The following is a 19,897-nucleotide window of genomic DNA, read 5'->3' as shown; positions in this document are numbered from 1 at the left end:
CTCAAAAAAAAAAAATTCCTACAATCTGGAGATAGCTTTGACCACTTGAAAATAAGTGTTTGATTTTGAGGATTAGTATTTTCCTCCTTTCCCTCAAAAGTTGTGTGCTCTCCTTTCAAAGGGCTTGGCATACCATTAATGGTAGAAACCTCCAAATCAACCATCATCTATACAAGATTGTAGTGGCATGTCAACTTCTAAAAATACCTAACACAGCCACAATACAGTACAGAAGAATTTTGAGAAAAATAATGTCAAGTTTCTTCATAAGAGCTTGGCAGGAATTTATATTAATTAAAAGAGTCAAAAGACAAAAAAAACCTTACAAATAAAAAATAAATAAAAAACTATCCCTACTAAACAATTATGACTAAAATAGCAACTAGATTATTTTCAATATTCCCCCTCAAGTTGGGGCGAATATATCAACTAAACCCAACTTGATAAGGTGAGAATTAGTAATAGACGGACCAATAGACTTCATAAGCATATCGGCAAGCTGATCTGAAGAAAGAACGAAGACTGTCTGAAGATCATCAGATCGAACTTTCTCCTTGAGAAAGTGAATATCAACCTCAATATGCTTAGATCTTTCATGAAGAACTGAGTTAAAAGCAAGTATAATAGCAGACTTGTTGTCATAGAAAAAAGTAGAAATGGGAAATCCCAAATCTGCCAGAAAACATCAAAGCCAAATTAGTTCACATGTACCAAGGGTCATAGCACAATACTCAGCTTCATCAGAAAAACGAAAAACCACATTCTGTTTCTAACTTTTCCACGAGATAAGATTATCACCATAAAAAATACATAAATCAAACGTAGATCCCCTATCTGTGAGAGAACCAGCATAATCAGCATTTGTAAAACAAGACAAATGAGGTTGAGCAGTGGAAGAGTAGAAAAGTCTAAGACCAAGACGTGACTTCAAGTAGAGAAGAATGCGATAAACGGCATCAAGATGAAAAACACACGGAGTATGCATGAATTAGTTGACCACACTGACCGCAAAGGACAAGTCCGATCTAGTGTTAGTCAAATAAATCAGGCGACCTACAAGTTTCTGATAAGAAGAAGGATCCCATAAAAGATCACCAAAATCAGCTTGAAGACGACGATTCTGATTCAAAGGAGAAGAAGCAGGACGACAACCAAGTATCCCAATGTCCTGAAGAAGATCCAATGTGTATTTACGCTGAGATAGCGAAATACCACAACGAAAACTGGACCACTTCTATCCCCAAAAAGTACTTGAGTGGACCCAAGTACTTAACCTCAAAAACACGACCCAATAGCACATTAACCCTGTCAATCCACTGTGCATCATCTCCAGTCAAAATAATATCATCTACATAAACCAAGACAATGGTGAAACAATCATCCACTCTTCGACAAATAAAGCAAGTATGCTCTGAGTGGCATTTAAAAAACTCCACAGATAAAATAACCTCAGCATACCGCTGAAACCAGGCTCTCAGGGACTGCTTCAGGCCATACAAAGATTTAAGGAGGCGGCATACTTTCCCAGAATACTCCCCCTAAAGACGAAACCCAAGAGGACGGTCCATATAAATAACCTCAATCAAATCAATATTCAGAAAAGCATTCTTTACGTCAAGTTGGTGTAGTGGCTAGAAGTTACATGCTACTAAAGAGATAAGAAGTTGAACAGTGGAAAGTTTGGCAATAAGAGCAAACGTGATACCAAAATCTTTTCCAGGAGTCTGTGTAAACCCCTTAACAACGAAGCGTGTTGTATATTGATTAACAGTCCCATTAACGAGATATTTCACAATGAAGATCTACTTATACCCAACGGTACGCTCCCCAGATGGAAGGGTAACAAGTTCCCAGGTATTATTTTTCTACAAAACATCCATCTCGATAGTCATAACTTTAGTCCACTGAGAGTTTCGCAAAACCTCTAATATAGACCGAGGAATCCGAATAAAATCAGTGGACGCAGGATAGGCCTGATAAGAAGAAGAAAGACTCTGATAAGAAACAAATTGGACAATAGGATGATCAGTTACAAACCCGACTTACCTTTGCAAATAGCAATACGCAAGTGAGAGTCAAAAATCAAAAATAAGTACAGGTGTAGGAAACGGCACATGTAAAAGAAGGTGAGCAACGAATATAAACCTTAAGTGTCAGCAAAGATGGAGAAAAAACTAGAGAAAGCAATACTATAAAAGACGGGTCCTGCAAAGTAGATGTGGCACGAAAATATGAGACATTTGTAAAGAAAGTAGCATCAAGAGTATATATGATCCAATTAGAAATTGGATCATAACACCGATACCCTTTTGACATAGAAGAGTAACTCAAGAAAACACATTGAATAGATTTGTCATCCAATTTGATGCGATTAGGAGTTCTGTCCTGAACAAAGCACGTGCACCCAAAGACTCGAGGTGTAATGGGAAAAACTATACTATCAGGTTGAAGGACATGAAGAGACTTGTCCCTCTAAGGTACGACTAGGGATGTAGTTAATAAGAAAAGTCCCAGTGAGGATTGTCATATTCCAATATACGTTAGGAACATGTATTTCTCATAAAAGACATCGAACAATGTTTATGAAGTGGTGATTCATACGTTCGGTCACCCCGTTCTGCTCAAAAGTATAAGGACAAGTCAGCTAGTGAAGCATACCATGCTCATGAAGATGGGAGCGAATCCCATCATATATATATTCCCCCCTCCTTATCAAACCGATGAGATTTAACAATAATATTGTACTGAGTTTGAATCTGTAGAAAAATTGAATTTATTGAGAATTCTTGGATGATCATTACAAATGCCCCAATAGTGGTATTTATAGACCAACTATCCTATTACAAGAATAATCTAGAACTTCAAGAATATTCTAGAATAATAAACCAACTATCCTATTGTAGAACATTACAAGAATATTCTAGAAAGTTAAGAGTAATCAAGAATAATCAAGAAGAATATCCTATTTTCTTGATTCTATGAGATCAGATTTCCGGATTCTTCTACACTCCCCCTCAAGTTGGTGCATAGATGTCAATCATGCCCAACTTGCTTATCAGATGTTCAAAGTTAGGTCTAGCAAGCCCCTTAGTCAAGATGTCGGCTGTTTGCTGACTAGAAGGCACAAACGGCAAGCAAACAGTTCCAGCTTCAATTTTTTCCTTAATGAAATGTCGATCAATCTCAATGTGCTTCGTCCTATCATGCTGGACAGGATTGTGAGCAATACTTATTGCAGCCTTATTGTCGCAGTACAGCTTCAGAGGAAGTTCCACAGTCATCTTGAGTTCTTCGAGGATTCTGTATATCCACAATACCTCACAGATCCCTTGAGCCATTGCTCTAAACTCAGCCTCTGCGCTACTTCTGGCAACAACATTTTGCTTCTTGCTTCGCCAGGTAACCAAGTTTCCCCACAAAAAGGTGCAATACCCTGAAGTAGATCTCCTGTCATTCACTGAACCTGCCCAATCTGCATCAGTAAATACCTCAACACTCCTTTGATTTGTCTTTTTGAAAAACAGACCTTTTCCAGGAGTAGACTTTAAATATCTCAAAATTCGGTAGACCGCCTCGAGGTGTTCTTCATAAGGTGCGTGCATAAATTGACTAACAACACTGACAGAGAAGGCAATATCCGGTCGAGTATGAGATAAATAGATTAGTTTTCCAACCAATCTCTGGTATCTACCAGTATCAACAGGAACACTTCCCTCTTCCCAAAGCTTTACATTGGGATCCATGGGAGTCTCAGCCGGTCTGCAACCACTTAACCCGGTTTCCTTCAAAAGATCAAGAATATACTTTCGTTGAGAGACAACGATTCCTTTCCTTGAACGAGCAACTTCCATGCCAAGGAAATATCTTAGTGCTCCCAAATCCTTGATTTCGAATTCTAAAGCAAGGCTCTTCTTCAATCTCTCTATTTCGATCACATCATCACCTGTGAGAATAATATCATCAACATAAACTATTAGCACAGCAACCTTTCCTTCATGAGAAAACTTGAAAAACAAGGTATGATCAGCTTGTCCTTGAGAATATCCTTGTTTTTTGACAGACTGTGTGAACTTCTCAAACCAAGCCCTTGGAGACTGTTTGAGACCATACAGGGACTTTTTTAGTTTGCATATTCTTGAGCCAAACTTCTCCTCAAAGCCCGGTGGACTATCCATGTACACTTCTTCCTCCAAGTCACCATTGAGGAAGGCATTCTTCACATCTAGTTGTTGCAAGGGCCAGTCCAGATTAGCAGCAATAGATAAAAGTACTCTCACCGTGTTTAATTTTGCAACAGGAGCAAAAGTCTCAGAATAATCAATGCCATATGTCTGGGTGAATCCCTTTGCCACCAACCTAGCCTTGTATCTTTCCACTGAACCATCAGAGTTGTACTTCACAGTGAAGACCCATTTACAACCCACAGTGGTCTTCCCAGCTGGCAATGCCTCAACACTCCAAGTATTGTTCTTCTCAAGAGCTTTCATCTCTTCAAGTACTGCTTCCTTCCACTTTGGAACCTTTAGAGCCTCCTGTACACTATTAGGAATTTCTACACTGGACAATTGAGAGGTAAAAGCAGCAAGAGATGATGACAATTTCGAGTATGATACAAATTTAGACAGTGGATGACTAGTATAAGATCTAACCCCTTTACGAAGAGCTATAGGAATGTCTAAATCAGAAGGCTTAGACTGACTGTTGGAAAGAGAAAGAGAATTACCTGTAACAGACTCAGATTGTTGATTCGTCCTTGGTTCAGAATCATGGCTGTGCTGTAGAGTCAATTCGTCTTTCCTTTTCTTATGATTCTTCTTCAAGTAAACAATCCCTTTCCAAGTTCGGTCACCATCCTTGAATCTATTATCATGTTGTGACATTATAGTAGGTTGTTCCTTATTTTCGGTTTCCAAAATTTGTTGTTCAGAATTCTGATTTTTAAATTGTTTTTCAAATGTAGGTCTAGACTCAGGGGAAACATCACTCATAATAGGAGGATTTTCAAGGAATGAATCTTGGCCATTTACTGTAGGTGCAGAGATACTAGACTCAGATTCTTGCAAGAGAAACACATCATCTGAGAGAAAAACATTGCCCGAGTTAAATGAATCTTCCTTAAAAATCTCCCCCTGAAGATGAATATCCTTAAAATATGGTTGTTTTTCAAAAAATGTAACATCCATTGTGACAAAACATTTTTTCGATATCGGGTCAAAACATTTATAGCCTTTCTGAGTTGGGGAGTAACCAATGAAGACACATTTTATAGCTCTGGGCTCAAGTTTTCCAATTTTTCGATGTTCATGAACAAAAACCGTACAACCAAATATTTTTAGAGGTAGATCAGCAGAAAGTCTAGTAGTTGGAAAACAATTTGTGAAAACTTGGAAAGGAGTTCGAAATTGTAAAACTTTGGAGGGCATTCTGTTTATTAAGTACGCAGCAGTTAAAACAGCCTCTCCCCATAGATACTTGGGAACTTTAGTTGTAAAAAGTAATGCACGAGCCACCTCCAACAGATGTTTATTTTTTCTTTCTGCAACACCATTCTGTTGGGGTGTATCGATGCAAGAACTGTGATGAATTATTCCTTTTTCAAGAAAAAAATTTCCCAAGGTCGTGTTAAAATACTCTTTCCCATTATCACTCCTGAAAACTTGTATGTTAGTTTGAAATTGAGTCTGCACCATATTGTAAAAATTTTTAAAAACGCGTTCGGCCTCTGATTTTTCTTTCAATAAATACACCCAGCAGAGTCGAGTATGATCATCCGTAAATGTGATGAACCATCTCTTGCTAGAAGGTGTACTTATCTTATTAGGACCCCAAACATCACTGTGAATAATAGTGAAAGGTTTTGATGGTTTATATGGTTGTGAAGGAAAAGATGTACGGTGGTGTTTTGCAAATTCACATATTTCACAATGAAACATAGATGGATCTTTATTGCCAAACAACTTAGGAAATAAATGTTTTAAATATTTGAAACTTGGATGACCTAATCTTAAATGCCATAACATAATATTATTATTGGAAACAGAAATAGATTCAAAGCAGGAACTTATTTGTTGAGATTGTCGCCTCGATTCAGATCCATCATCAAGGAAGTAGAGTCCTCCACTCTGTTTAGCACTGCCAATCATCCTCCCCGAGGTCAAATCCTGGAACACACAATGAGTTGGGAAAAAATTAGTTTGACAATTTTGATCACGGGCTAGCTTGCTGACAGACAAAAGATTACAGGAAAGTTTGGGAACGTGAAGAACATCGTGAAGAGTGAGTGATGGAGATACTATAATAGAACCTTTTCCTGCAATGGCTGAAAGAGAGCCATCTGCAATCTTAATTTTCTGATTACCTGCACAAGGATTATACGAAGAAAAAAGATTTGACAACCCTGTCATATGATCGGTTGCACCTGAATCGATGATCCAGGTGCGATCAGGGTTGACACCAATGAGAGCTGTTTTCAGGTAATTACCTTTTTGAGCCAAAGAACAAGTAGGATTTTTCTGAGACTCGAGAATCTTGTACAGTTGGTCTATCTGCTCCTTGGTGAAAGGAAACGAATTTGAAGAAGACTGCTGCTCTTGATCCGAGACACTGGCCTGAAGTGCACGCCCCGCTCCACCAGACTTCTTCTTCCAGTTTTGAGGCTTGCCATGAATTTTCCAACAGGTTTCCCGTGTGTGCCACGGACGTTTGCAGTGATCGCACCACGGCCGTTCAGAACGCTTACCATCCTTCTTCACCTCCTCCTGAAAATCTCGAGTTACAAGGGCAGAACTTTCTACTTCCGAGTTAGTAGTACTAGGAACCGATTTGTTGTTAAGCATCACACTCTGCCGTGCTTCTTCTCTCCGAACATCTGAGAAGGCCTCACGAATTGTTGGCAGAGGAGTTTTCCCTAAAATTCGGCCCCGCACCTCGTCTAATTCTTTGTTAAGTCCTGCTAAGAACATAAATACACGATCATTCTCCTGTCGTTTCATGAACCGGACACTATCATTCGCACACTCCCAGACATCATCATAACAGAGGTCTAACTCCTGCCACAATGTCATCAACTCGTTGTAGTAGGAGGTTACATCTCGGTCACCCTGTTTCGCGTGCCAAAGTTTGGATTTTAAACCAAAAATCTGCGAAGAATTTTCTAGATCGGAATACGTATCCCTGACTGCTTCCCAAACATCTTTGGCCGTCGGCAGGAACATGAAGGGCTTGCCAATTGCGGGTTCCATTGAGTTCACTAACCACGCAATAATCAAAGAATTTTCTGATTTCCAGGTCTTGAGAGTCGAATCTACATCGGCAGGTTTTGTCACTTCTCCTGTCAGATATCCAAGCTTCCCCTTGCCTTCCAAAATCAAACGAACGATTTGCGACCATTCCGTGTAGTTTTTTCCATTTAGACGGTGGATATTTAATTGGAACGAATTCGTGGACCCTTCTGAACCACTAAATGAGATGGAGGAGTTCAGGTTCGGACTTGTGGTGCTTTCCCCTGACACCACTGAGTCCTTACTAGTCGCACCGGTTAAAGCCGTCTTCCACGGATTTTGACCCGCCATAGGTAATCCCTAGATCAGAACCTAGTGCTCTGATACCATGTAGAAAAATTGAATTTATTGAGAATTCTTGGATGATCATTACAAATGCCCCAATAGTGGTATTTATAGACCAACTATCCTATTACAAGAATAATCTAGAACTTCAAGAATATTCTAGAATAATAAACCAACTATCCTATTGTAGAACATTACAAGAATATTCTAGAAAGTTAAGAGTAATCAAGAATAATCAAGAAGAATATCCTATTCTCTTGATTCTATGAGATCAGATTTCCGGATTCTTCTACAGAATCATTTGAAGAAAATTGACAAAAATATGAAGCACCTCAGAACAAGAACACATCAGATAAATCCAAGTACAACGAGAATAGTCATCAATAAATGTACCATAATATCTATAATCATTAAAAGCAGTAATAAGGGAAGACCCCACACATCTGAATGACTTAAATCAAATATTGCATTAAATCGATGCATACGAGGAATATAAGAAGTACATGTGTGTTTAGAAAGTTCACACACAGAGCATTGAAATTTGTGTCCACTACAAACTGTTTTAAAGCAGAAAATATATAAAACCCCGAGTTTTCAATTTATATCTCGAGGAAAAATAAATAAAAGAATTTTGAGAAAATTTTGAAAGTGGGAATTAAGGTAAAACTCTAGGATGTTTCTTATCATTTTTAATAGAATCTGACCTCATCATTGGATTCAAAATGATCGAAAAACATACTTTAGCCTATAAGCACATTCAAATGCGAGTCCGAACAGAAAAATTGCAAAATCCTCGATTACCGAGTCAGACCAGGCTAAAATAATAACTTTTTACTAGAACAAGAATTTTTAAGATTCGATCATACCATTGGGTTCGTAACAAAAAATTATAGAAAATGGACTATTTACTTGTCATTTTTGAAAATCAAAAAGTCGAATTATCGTCAAAAACGAATATGACGTCAATTTTAAGGTCCCATCGAGCCAAAAATGTAAATTTTTGTTAGAGACAGAATTTATAGAAATTGACCACACCATGAGATCCGGAACAAAAAATTATACAAAATAGAGTATTCACTCGTAACTTTTGGAGCCCAGACGGTCAAGTTATCGTTGAACGAAACAATAGGTAAAATACCGAAATTATCCCAAAATTGTATATAAATAAATTTTTTAAATTTTTTTACTATTCATCTTCGTTTTAAACAACCCAAAACCAGCCAACGGATTTTTTTTTTTTTTAATTATTTTTTTTTCAAATTTTCAAACTCAGATCCGTCGCAAACGGGCCGTCGTTGGCGACCGACACAGAAGGGAAAAAGGTCCGTAGCCTCGACATCTACAAAACCCACTCAAGTTCTTTTCGTTTCATCTTTTCTTTCACCTCATATTATCAAAAATCAGCCGTATATATATACGGGAGTTTCGTAACTTCGACCTCGGATTTCGTCTATTTCGGGGTCAAATTGTCTTCCGTCGCAGAAGGGAGAAAAGAGGTCGGCGTCGAGATCTTTGAAACTACCGGGTTAAATTTAAAAATCAATCATCTCAAAGTTCGATCTACCTCGATTTACGTGCTAACTATCTCGATTTCCGCGCACACATTTCAATTATTTTGCACAAAAATTGTAAGGAACTCTTAATTTCTATTAGTAATCGTAGATTGTGAAAATTGCATTTAGAATTTTATTAAAAATTTGTGATATGTTTCCAAAAATATAGAATTCAATTGGTTATTTCAAATTCAAGCCAAAACTTGCATATTTGATATGTTTAATTGTATTTTATAACAAATTATACGTAGGTAGGATATTTCACCGGGTTATTTCCGTCAGTTGGGTCCTGTGCACCACTCGGACCCTATTTTGATATAAATTTTGTATATTTTCAATGTTACTGGAAAAAAATGAATTTAATAGTTGGAAAAATGATTTAATATTCAGTGAACTCATATTGAGTTAATGAATATTAGAAAGTGAATATTTTTTTTCGAAAGATTGAGAACTACAAAAATTGAAAAAAGGGGAAAAGGGGATAAAAAGATAAAATGTCAGAATCACACCCGAGGGGTGATGTCTGCATTTTACATCTGAAAAGATGGGATGTTACACCCCGTGCACGTGCCAAACTGGGCCCGTGATCAGCTGGGATAATGGTGTAGTAGCAGTGCTACACATGGCAAGCTCCATAAGCTGACACGTAGTTGCGAGTAGGAAATACGGCCAAGTGATATCTGCATTTTACATTATAATGTTGCGTGTAGGTTGGTAAAGGGAAATCCAGGGATAATGATTGGTTGCATGTTTATTTAAATTATGTTGGCGCAGAGGCTCCAAGTTATGTTATTTATTTTAGGCCAGGTGGCCACAATTGCATAATAGGAACCTGGGTATCCATTCTCAACCTTGTATTGTTAATTTCTCTTTTGTTTTCAAATGAAAATAATATATATTGTAGCTATTTTGTGAGCTGCTGTAAATGCCTGAAGGGATAGTGCGTCATATCATTCGGAGTGGTGTACTATCTTGGGATGTACGGTAGAGACTACCAAGCTTATACGTGATATGGAACGCGTATGAGAGTGAAATCACAACTGGAATCCGGGTTTATTCCTCTCTATCTTTACCAGTGAACTTATAATGTAAAGGTAGTCGTATACGAATGGATTGTATATTTCGGAATCACATGCACGCCTGATAGGCATAGACGAAGATGATTAGTCAGTAATCAATAACAATCTATAATAGTCAAACGTTCTGACACATGGAAAAGAGACTCATTGCTTACGGTCACGTCAAACGGCCAGCCTGAGCCGGATAAATGGTCAACCAAGCATGGTAAGTGCAACGACCGGCCACAAAATCAGGAACTAAAAGCCAATAAGGAATTGTAACATCATGTCCCGACTGGGAACGATCCAGTCGTGAATCCCAACTCTCTAATTCCACTACTCCACCATTGTATATTGTGTATTTGCTACCTTATTTTGATATATAAAATGAAATGCATATTTAATATTTCCATTTGGTCAATCAGATTTGTATAAAAAAAATGTTATAGTGAGTACTACTGATGAATGTAATGTGAATTTTAAAATGTTTAGTTGCTCATCCCTGGCTATATATACCAGTTAATCGTAGTTTCTTTTGTAAAACTTTGCATATGTTAAAATGATTTAATATGTTTATTCGTTCATGTTAGGAGAGGTTCTTGGCAGAAATTGTTTGCTTCCCTACTGGGTAACCATTGCTACTCACCCTTTCCTTTTCCATTTTTTTTTAATTTCAGATCTGGAGCTTGGCAAGCAAGTGTAGAACACGAGTGAGGACTATCTGGTAGGTCAGATAAACAACCAGAGTCCATTACCTGGTAAATATTGGGGCTATACCCCCCTAGTGGTGTCAGTTAGACCAGGAGTATTATAGATTTTGTATTGAGCATTAGGATTTTTGTTAAAGTGAGAATTTTCAGAGTAATCCTGTATATTGTTTATAATTTCACACTCTGATCTATCTTACATGGCTAGATGTATATAGATCTTCCGTTGTTATTCTGTTCTTGTATACATATACAGGATATTGTCGATTTTGTTTATCAAGTGAAACAGGTTGAACGCCTTGGAATGCTAACATAAACAGAGGAGACCATGCCAAAATTTCGATGCGCCACCTAGAGCCTTGAGATCTGACATGGGGCTGTGTTAGCGTTTGGCGGGGCGCCACAAAATAAAAAACATAAGTGCTGAAAATTAGCATGTCCTAAACGAGCATGCCATAAATCTAGAGTCTGAAAAGAAAACGTTCGACTCCCAGAAGAAGGAAACACAGAAACCGGAACAGCAGTAGGCTGAGATCCAATCAAGTACAGCCCATCTCTCTCATACCCCTTGCCAAAATAATTTCTTGTAGTCAGGTCCTGAAAAATACAGTGAGTAGGAAAAAAGGTAACTGAGCAATTTAGCGATTTAATAAACTACTTACAGAGATAGGAAAAAAGGTACCTGAGCAATTTAGTGATCTAGTAATACTATTCATAGAGATAAGATTAAGAGATAGATAAGGGACATGAAGCACAGAATCTAATAAAATCTTAGAGGATAAGGGAATGGTACCCTTACTGTGGATGGGTGTAAGAGATCCATCAGCAAGGGGAATCTCTCTACGAGTGGTAAGAAAAGTAAACGAAGTAAAATGACTAAACTCACCGGTCATGAGATCGGAAGCACTAGAATCGATAACCTATGTCAAAGGAGCAGAGCCAGACTAAGTGACATAGAAAGCAGAAGATGTACCTAGAGGCGTAGTAACTGAGGTCATTGTCGAGGAGGGGTGAGTGTGAGCATGAATCTAGTCCCGAACAATAGTGGCAATCTGAGTCGGTAGCTGTTGCAAGTCAATTGTGCAAAGTGAGGAAGGAGGATCAGTAAGAGGAATGGATGATGACTTCACTGTAGCGGCACGAGGACAGACTGTCCCACAGATGGAGTGGAAGAAGATCGTGGTATCAGATGAGGATAGAGCTGAAAGCAATGGGCCTTCTCATGACCAGTATTTCCACAATGATTGCAAGTGAGGCCATTCCCTTTACCAAGACCACGACTCCTTGATCCCGGGATCCAAGAGTCGTAGAAACTGAGTTGACTGCTAAAGCCATCTGATCTGTAGCCAGAGCAGAGAGAATACCAAGTGCCTAAGAGAGGACAACACGACGGCAGCGCTTATCACTATCAATGGTCACAAATGTCTCAAACAGAGAGGGCAAAGGGTTGGTGTTAAGAATTTTGGTCTGAAGTGTCTCAAACGCAGGACATAAACCCATAAGAAATTGATATATTTGATGTCGAAAAATCCTCTTAACGACATACTCAGTTGCCTCTACAAATAAGTCAGTCACAGACTCATAATGGGAGAGTTCCTCTCATCGAGACTGAAGAAAACCAAAGTAATCAACACCACTCTGAGTCTCTTGGGTAGCCCGTGTTATGTCGCTGTAAAGCTCATAAATCCTTGAGTCATTCCTAGCATGCACATATGTTTGAGTGAGAGCTGACCATAAGGATGAGATAGGCTCATGATACATAAACATGGTATAGATGCACTGCTCTATGGAAATAAATAACCACCCAAGAATAGTGCAATTGTCGATTTCTCATTGTTCAAATTTGGGATCATTGAGGCGTGGTTTTGTAATAGTATCCAAAAGCCATCCGATTTTCCCTCTACTGTCCAAGTAAAAATGCACAGACCGAGACCAGGATTGAAAATTCTAACCATCTAATAGAGAAGTGGTGATACGCTGGGCAGAGAAATTTGCCCCAAGAGTCGTATTAGAATCCTTAAACTCTAGATTCGTCGTCATTACTTGCTAGGAAAGAAGTGACTTTGGTCTGAAGGGAGATCAGTGCGTAAAAACAAAAACACAAGTAGAAGGAGGGCAGGAACACTGTCGCAGGTCTTCAGAGTAATCAACAAATTAGTTGCAACAAATAAACAACAATTCCAACGTTGTCGACAATCCACACAACAAGTCAAAAGTTATATTCATGTCGCACATCTTCAAAGAATCCAGCAACTCTGTCACATACCCCCACAAGGACCAACAACCTGTACAAGCAACCTTACTATTGTCACACCCTCACAAGCAGTCTAGAAACTGTATCACAAACCCTCACAAGGACCTACAACCCTTTTGCAAGCCTGTACAAGCAGTCCTACTGCTGTTGCACACCCTCACACAGTCCAAAAGTTGTATCGCAGGCCCTTGAACAACAGTTATGCTATTGTAGGTCCTCAAAAACAGCATGTTCGAGCAGGCCTATTGCTGTCGCACCCTCAAACAGTCTGAAACTGTATCGCAGGCCCTAAAACATCAGTTATGTTGTTGTTGCAGGTATACTTAGGCCCCAAGAAACTTATCGCAGGCAATAAGAGGCACTCTTACAAACAAAAACCCTGGTCGATGGCAAAAAAAATCCACATATGACAAATAGAAACCCTATCGTATGGTAAAAGCACAGCGCAGAAGATATTATCGCAGCATGTAGAGAAAGAAAAAATTGATAGAATCTTTATCGCGACATGCGATCAAGGGAAAATGAACAAGAGAAAAAAAAAAAAAAAAAAAACCCCGAAGGGGAGACCTTCTAACGAAGTTCCTACTAGGTTATTAGGTCTCAAAAAATTCTAGAATTGTTGATGGAGGGAGGAAGAAAGGAGACTTCAAGATCCCATTACCTAGAAAGGTGAACCCAAAGGGGGTCGTTAGATTCTCTAAGCTCTGATACCAAGAAGAATAATGTCAAGTCTATTTGTGAGACCTTGGCAGAAATTTATATTAATTGAAAGAGTAAGACAAAAAAGCCCTTACAAATAAGAAATAAATAAAAAACTATCACTACTAAACAATTATGACTAAAATAGCAACTAGCTTATTTCCAATAAGTCCATCAAATCAAAAGCAAACCAAAACAACCCAAACTTCTCCAACCAAATCAGAATGAAGTAAGAGTTGATTAAGTCTCACCACGGGTTTCACACATAAAGCAGTAGTCAACAGAGGTTTTAAAAAAACTGCTTGATGATCAATATTCTAGATTTTATCCACATAAAAAAATTGTCAAGGTAAAGAACACCACTTTAGATAAAATTTTGGATCCACGTACAAAAGCAAAAGGGAAAGCAAATGAAAGAGAAGGATTTAAAGCTAAACAAATGGGGAAAAAAATTAAAAGGCTACATCTCCTTGAGTCCTCGTCCAAAAGAAAATATGGGAAAATGAGCATTAGCAAATTAGCAACAAGATCAACCTCACGGTTGTTCAAATTCCTCCTTAGTCCGAAATTCTAAGATAAACATCCCATCAAAGATCATGAATTTATGCACGAGGTGGTCTTTTTATTTGAAAGTGAAAATAGGACCACGGAGTTCAGTATATTAATAAGCGAATCACCACACTAACACTTTTCCCAAAATCTAACACTACCCTTTTACCCACCTTAATATCTCGCACATCTAGAGAACTCCAAGCGTACATTATATACTCCTCCCAACACAATAATCATAGGGTGACTGATCCACATCCATTTTCAAGATCTTTTGCATCCATACTTGGTGGTGATAATAACTTCCTTCCAAAGACTTGTGACTTCTTCCCCAAACCTCCCACGGCCATTTTCCCAAATGCGTCTCATTCATATCTTTGAGTTTCCCAACTTTCCATTGCTTGTTTTTTGGGGCACACACTACCTTCATTCTAACAAATGTAGCTACTCATGTCATGCCAATCATTCCACAAGAAGTCCTTAATCAATCTTCCAAATCTATCCATTTTTTTATAATTATAAATTTTATTCAAAAAATGAGGTCGAGGTGACCCACCTTGATTGCAAAAATAGATTGACTTATAATGAGCATACAGCTTCCATCTAAAAACAAAGCCTTCAAAAAGGACACCTTTAAAATCCTTACTTAACTTACAAAAGAAAAAAACATTCCTAAAATTTCTACAATAATCTCCTGAAATGAAAACTCTTTTCTTTGGAAAATTCTCTTATTCCTTTCATTCCAAATACCCCAACAAATTGCAAAAGGCACAATTGACCAAAGGATTCTTTTCAATTGAAGAACACGTTCAAATTTCATTCTTGAAAAAGGGACAAAGCCGACCTTAGAATTACCCAACAAATTTGGAATAAGGGTAAGAAATGTGACCAAATGTCAGACACAAAGAGATAGAGAATTACCAAATGATTTATTGATTCCCTGTGTTTTTTGCAAAGAAGCAAAAAAATTTGGGCATGGGAATACCTCACCTAATGAACTTATCCAAAGTAAGGATTTTCTCCAATGATGCCAACCAAATAGAGAAAGAAATTTTAGACGGAGCATTTGGTCCCCAAATGGAAGACATTGAGAGACTAAGATTATGTGGTGCCAAAAACGCTTTGTGAAACAACTTCGTAGTGAAACATTTCTCCTTATTCCTTGTCCAATCCCTTATATCACTCTATGTAGAATCAGTTTTGATTAAGTCTATTTGATTTGTTAGATTTGCGAGCTCTTGTAGCTCCCAATCATTGAAACCTCTTCTAAACCCTAGGTCCCACAAAATCTCACTACCCCTTTGATTCATGAATGCCTCCATTGTTGGTTTCTTCTTCGAAGATAACTAAAACAAGGATTGGAATTGCACACATAAAGGTTAGACACCACACCATCTATCTTCTCAAATCTAACTTTATCTCTATTAAAGTTATATTCATTATATGAAAGACATGTGGGTCCAACCCACATGTCTCACACATACATGTCTATACACGATATATTTAGTGGTGTCTCCCACATGCACATGTGTCTCTCACCTACACATGTGAGACATGTGGGTTGGACCCACATGTCTTTCATACAATGAATAGAACTCTAACAATTTCCATTTCCTACCTTGAATGATATCATCCACCAAAATTATGGCAACAATTTTAAAATACCTTACCACATGCTACAACCATGTGTTGACTTTACCTCACTGCACTCTCACCCAAAAGATTTTTCTCCATATGTGGCCTAAATCACACATCTCCAAAGTCCTTCTCTATTATCCCCAAAACGCCAATCCATTTGCCTAGTAGTGCCGAATTTGTAATCCTCAACCCTCTAATTCCCAACCCCCATGTTTTTTTGGATAATAGATTACTCACCATTTCACTAAATGAAACTTCCGATTACCTTCTTTGTCGTTCCACAAAATATATTTCATCATCTTTTCCAACCTCGCTAGGTTGCGAAATTTTACAAACCCACCAACCACTTAATTATTTTTTTTATCTCTATCATTTATGACTTTGTCTATGTAATGTTTCTTTTACACTACATTGTCGGTCCTAAAAGCCCAAATAAAGGAGAGTTGTGCCAAGTTGGCAGCCAACATAAAGATTCACCACATCCTAAACATGAATCTCGATCAGACATTTCATTCAATTCATGATAAGGCATTAATCCCATTGACTATAAAATCTTCTTTAAAAAAAAAGGGCCTCTAGATAACTTAAACAGTTTGAATAGAAGAGTTTTAATGAGGAGGATAATGGATATCCTCCTTGCCTTCAACATCATATCCCTCCAAAGATTGCAACAAATGGTGAAAGGTAAGAACCACCAAACAGTGCCTCTAGGTGAGAATCCAGTGTTCATAGCTCTTAAAAAATCTAATACATACCGTAGTAAAACCCAACAAATCCCACACTAACTAAAGAATGATCCCCAAACTTTTCTAGCCAAACCAACACAAAGCATGAGATGATTAAAAAAAAATCATGAGCCTAAAACATTGAAAATCAAATCATATTAATTCTTCTACTACTAATCAGTAGCCTATTATTAGAATTTTATCCAATATGGTGGTTCAATAAAAAAAAAAAAGGCTACTTCAGACATATTCTAGACTTCCAACAAAGGCAGCCAAAAAAGCATAGTATCCAAAGCTGAGTAAAAGGAACAAACAGGAAAGAAAGTTATCTAAGTTCCATGACTACATCTAGTTATCTTTGTCTAAGGGTGAAATATAGGAATCGCTAATGTGAGATAACGAGCTAGTGATAAGATCAATCTCCAACTCTTCTTCTTTTTTTGATAAATATAAGATTTATTGATAGAAGAAAAGAGATACAAAGGTCGGTCGAGATGACCAACCGAAAGCTAACTACCGTACGAGTCCCATCTAAAAATGAAATCATCAAAGAACACCCCTTTAAAATCAGGGTTTAATTTGCTCCAAAAAATCAGCAACCCAATGGTATATTGCTTCCGCATTCTAAATTCCCTAACTATGTCAAAACCTACTCTGTGTCTTCTAGTCTTACAATGGTATTATTCTTCCTTTTAGTTGGGAAATTCCAAGTATTTTTTGTTTTAGGGATTAAAAACTTAGAAGTGTGTAACCATGGGCATGGTTTAGTTCTAATTTGATTTTGATGACTTTTGAATTTAGCTATTATATTTTGGAATGTTAAACTATAAATTTTGTCACAATTTCTTCTTTCCTTCTCATTTTTGAGACCTTCCATTTATTGGAATTTTTTTTATTTACTTATTTTATATTTAATTTGAAAATGCATACTTGTGAAATGTCTCGTCTTGCACCTTAGCATTTAAAAATACTTCTTTTGTACGTTATTGGCTGTAAATTTACAATAGAAGAAGGATTCTAGACAACCATGTGTCTGTTGTTGATTCCTTATTAACAAAGTGAACCAACGCACAAAACAAAGCAAATATCCAATAAAAAAATTTCATGTATATGAGCAAACGAACCAATCTAGACAACAACTGGGGGAAAAAAAATAGGGAACACCATAAGGCATTTATTATGGTATTTATGTAAATAGTTAATTAAATGTATACAGTTGGTCCTCAATACTATCAGCAAAACTACACCAAAGTTGGACTAAAAAAAAACAAGCAAGGGGCAGATGGAATTGCCTCATCAAGGTAATCAACGTCAAGATCACCCGATCCATCAACATTTCCAAACATAAATCCCAACAAACGATTTTCTCCACCAGCCTCCTCATAGTCCTCATCATCGTCATCTGCCAAGTTAAAAATTCAAATCATTTAATAAAAGTAAATCACAACACTTCAGTGACATCATAAAAAATAGATTCAATTTTCCAGTAACAGATGAAGTTAGAAAAGTTTAGTCGGCAGTTGCATAAGGTTGATATGGATTTTCTTTTCTGCCATGCCAACCTTAGTGAAGCTTTAAGTGACTTGAACCAATGTAGACAATACCCAGAATTAACTTTAATGGAATAAATTACACCATCGGCTTCCCGCTCTTTTAACTTGTTAAGGGAGTCAAGGGGAGATTTTGGAGATTTTTTAATCTTCTTTTCTTTTTAAAGCAAAATTTGAAATTTCAGAATTTTGGCAAAATTTTGTCTGTGAAGTTCTAGAGAACAGAATAAATGACAATGATATCAAAGTTAATACCTTTTTCAAGCAAGATAGTCCAATCTTAAAAAAGTTTTCTCCTATATAAAGATTAATCTCCACTGTGTTTCAATCACAAATGGAGCAAATGTGCACTTGGAGGGTATTTGAGATATTCGATCACAAATATAAGTTGAAGAATGGCTGCAATTTAGTTCCTTTATTTTACTTTCTACGTTACTATAAGGCATCTAGCTCCATTCAAGAACACAGACAATGGTGGCAGTATAAATTTCTTCATAATTTAAAGAATTAACTTACCCTCATCGCGGTTGCGGGCATCATGAGAGTTGACACCTGACTCTTCTTCCATGTGTGTTAATGGCGTTGCACTACATAAGAGGGGAAAGATCAATTCTTGTAATTCAGCTCAATTTAAAATTGAAGAAAGAGACGAAAATCAATTTATGTTCGGAATAAGTAGAATAATAGAACGAAGAAACACAGCTGAAAAAGAAAAACCCTAACCATCAAATGTGAACTTTCTTTAAAACCAGCAATCAAAAACCAAAAAAGTTACATAAAATTCATTTGAAATCTCTTATCGAATGGGATCAAAAAAAATAAATAAATAAATAAATAAAAGAGGCGGGAGTAAGAACTAACCGATTGGATCTGTGAGAGAATTCATTGAAGATTGGGTCGTCGAATACTTTGGATTTTGAAGAGAGTGATTCGATAAATACAAAGAAAAAGAATAGAACAGGAAATTAAACAAAAATTCAGTTAGGGTTTTGCAGGGAAAGGTTCACGGATTTCGCTCTTGCAGTTCTTCAATGGCGTAATCTTTGTTGGGGGAGAAATAAGGAGGGAGAGAGTACCGAGAAGGTGGCAGAGGAGCCTGAATGATATAAACAGAGATAATCGCCAACACGTGCGCAAGTGTTAGCACTTGAGCCGTAACACCAAAGTTTTTTTTTTTTTTTTAATTTCGAGATACCCATCCTATTTTATTTAAAATTAGAGACCCTCCTGATTTTTCAAAACGGATGAGATAACCCCGTTGCGGCATTGCCTCCGGTTGGAAGCAATCTACTATTTTAGTAAGGGCCTGTTTGGATTGATTTCTCTAAGTGCTTCTGATTCTGACAGGGAGTCAGAAGCACATACTCTATCGTTTGGACATTCAATGTTTTGAAAAAGCAATTTTTTAAAAGAGTCAAAATAATATTTTTATGAGAAGTATCGAAATTGGTGTTTCTCAATTTCGTTTTTACAGAGAGTCATTTTTCCGTTAAATTTTTGTGTGCAGTTCCAATATTACCCTCACCACTAAATACTCTCTACTTTGTTTTTTAACCCCAACCACACGAAACATAAACATAACCTCACCCTCTCTCGTTT

The 19,897-nt window shown here is 37.3% G+C and overlaps 1 protein-coding gene across 1 annotated transcript in view; it reads right to left on the bottom strand.

The window, feature by feature from the left end:
• LOC147381520 (transcription initiation factor TFIID subunit 1-like) overlaps positions 1-19,484 on the bottom strand; it is a 56,555-nt gene extending 37,071 nt beyond the window's left edge. The window contains exons 1-3 of the mRNA XM_086430310.1: positions 19,160-19,484; positions 18,815-18,885; positions 18,041-18,150 (exon numbers count right to left, since the gene is read on the bottom strand). Coding sequence (XP_086286436.1) covers positions 18,041-18,150; positions 18,815-18,866 — 162 coding nt within the window. The 5' untranslated portion in view covers positions 18,867-18,885; positions 19,160-19,484. The remainder of the gene's footprint in view (positions 1-18,040; positions 18,151-18,814; positions 18,886-19,159) is intronic.
• Between the last annotated feature and the right edge of the window lie 413 nt (positions 19,485-19,897).

Source organism: Akebia trifoliata, unplaced genomic scaffold (genome assembly GCF_017979445.1).
Source record: "Akebia trifoliata isolate Shusen 1 unplaced genomic scaffold, ASM1797944v1 Contig00379, whole genome shotgun sequence".
In the NCBI taxonomy this organism is placed as follows: Eukaryota; Viridiplantae; Streptophyta; class Magnoliopsida; order Ranunculales; family Lardizabalaceae; genus Akebia; species Akebia trifoliata.
The sequence above is the reverse complement of the archived record's forward strand: the minus strand, read 5'-3'. Positions and strand labels throughout refer to the sequence as shown.